At 52.7% G+C, this 2189-nt stretch overlaps 1 protein-coding gene across 1 annotated transcript in view; it reads right to left on the bottom strand.

Moving 5' to 3' along the window:
• TTC9 (tetratricopeptide repeat domain 9) overlaps positions 1-2189 on the bottom strand; it is a 68500-nt gene that overhangs the window by 55646 nt on the left and 10665 nt on the right. Inside the window, exon 2 of the mRNA XM_004371111.1 lies at positions 1079-1469. Within this exon, the coding sequence (XP_004371168.1) occupies positions 1079-1469 (391 nt within the window). The remainder of the gene's footprint in view (positions 1-1078; positions 1470-2189) is intronic.

The raw sequence follows: 2189 nt of genomic DNA, 5'->3' as shown, positions 1-2189 counted from the left end.
GTTGGAACTGCCGACCTTTTGTTTAGCATCCCAGTGCTTAACCACGGCGCCACCAGAGCTCCTTCAAAGGTGCTTGAACATGCCATAATCCCACCAAATGGGGTGGGACAAGAGGAGAGAATGCTTCTCAGATGTAAGGACATTGCCTCTGCCACCTTCTCCCACCTTGTCACAAGAAGGCCCTGGAAAGACCCACATTCTTCCTTTTTTAAGAGACTTTACATTTTTCTGTACCGAATTTTCTTTAATGCCCAACTTTGACCCTAATCCCCAGAGTAAACTCTGGAATGTCATCTTCTTATCCCAGTCGAAGAGCCTCCCTTTTCCTCAACCCTAGCAGCCGCTACGCCTGGTGAGAATGAGGTAGAGAGGAGAGCGAGATTTTTCAGCTTAGATCTGGAGAGCATGCAGCACAGCTCAAGTCCACCCATGAACTATGTTCTCTTTGCGCTCTCTCTCCTCACCTGGCAGTAGGGAGTCCCCGTGGCATTTTGGAATCCATTTTGCTTAAGATGCTGAAGGCATCATGGCAAACTGCCTTTTGCTACTAGGGCCAAAGGAACTTGGGGAAGGACTTTGCCACCGGGATTTGGTCAGTTAAGGGGAAGGTGAGACCCAGCTCTGGTGCCTATGATACCTGAGGGCAGCCAGGTGCTTGGGCTGCTCCTAGGATCCTGTTGCAGGAACACGCCGGCCATAGGGTGGGTGTTGGTGACCCACCTGGGGCGCTGCTTCTCGCACTTGGACCCAGGTCTTCTGGTGAGTAGTAGCAGTAGCAGCCGCCGCCAAGCAGTTGAGTCCTTTTCTGTCTGTCCCAGTTATTTATAGGTGGTATTTACGATGCATGCAGGAAGGGACGCGGGATGACTATGGCCTTTGGAATGCATAATCCTAAAAGTCACACTTTTTCTAAAGCACCCCCCTCCCGGGTTCTCCCCCCCAGAGCAGGCACGGTCACAGGTGGGGAGTCTGCACCGCAGGCACACCGGAGTGGTCGACAGTGACGGGAAGAAAGGGGACCCGGGAGGCGGGGAGGGCAGGGGAGGAGAGGTCGGGGGCGCGGCATGGCGCGGCTCACCTGCCAGGCTGTTGTAGCAGTCGATCTCGATGGCTTCCACAGTCTTGCTCTGCTCCTCTGAAAGGCAGCCGGGTTTGGGGGCCCCGGCCTGGGAAGCCGCGCGCGAGTCCCGCTCCCGTTCCCCGGGGGGCGGCAGCAGTCCCTTCAACTCCAGCAACGCGCGGTGGTATTTGCCGATGGCCTCGCGGAATTTCTTGTCCTTGTAGCACTGCGCCCCTTGGCTCTTGAACTCGTGGGCACGCCGGATGAGCTCGGCGGGGTCGGGCGCCGCCCCAGCCTGGCTCGGCGCTGCATCTTTGGTTTCAGGATGGAAATGTAGCCACTTCTGGGGTGGAAGGCAGGCAGTGCTAGCCCCTGGCAGGCAGCCAAAGGCGTGGGGTGAAGGGCAGCCCTAGAGTGCCCATGGATAACACTGAATATAAGACTCCATTACCACTCAGTGATCACCGCATTAGTGATCCACAGTGCCTCTTCTTCCACCCATAGCCGCTGCACTCTAACTATTCATCGGGCAGCAGCGTGCATGCCAGACACTTATGGGAAATAAAGGGAATCAAACTACATCTTGTGATGGATTTAAATATTCCATCTTTGGTGTACCACTACTTTATCTGCAGCTGTTATTACTAGTACTGCTACCAGCACCATCATTTCTATAATTGCAGCTACTACCACTAAATTTAAATTTGTAAACTGATCCACAATTTACAAAGTGCCTCCCTGGCCTGAGTTTTGCCTGATTAAATATGGCACTGGACATGGCATTATGGGAAGGCAGAGATGGGCTGGCAACAGAAACCTCAAAGGGAACAGAGCAGAAGTATGATATTTACTTTCATCCCCCAATTGCCTGGGCTGCAGACATCCACCATTCCCAACCACACCCAGTCACAGTTCCAACTGTTCCCTTTCATAGCTAGTTTAGGCAACTTCAAGGGTTAGGAATTAGGAGAAATGGCTTTTTTTTTTTTTTAAACAAAGGAGCTTACCAAACCAAACCGTTTACCGTAGAGTCGATTCCAACTCATAGTGACCCTGTAGGACAGAGCAGAACTGCCCCATGGGGTTTCCAAGGCTGTAATCTTTATGGAAGCACACTGCCACATCTTTC

This window comes from Trichechus manatus, unplaced genomic scaffold, assembly GCF_000243295.1.
Source record: "Trichechus manatus latirostris isolate Lorelei unplaced genomic scaffold, TriManLat1.0 scaffold00010, whole genome shotgun sequence".
NCBI lineage: Eukaryota > Metazoa > Chordata > Mammalia > Sirenia > Trichechidae > Trichechus > Trichechus manatus.
The sequence above is the reverse complement of the archived record's forward strand: the minus strand, read 5'-3'. Positions and strand labels throughout refer to the sequence as shown.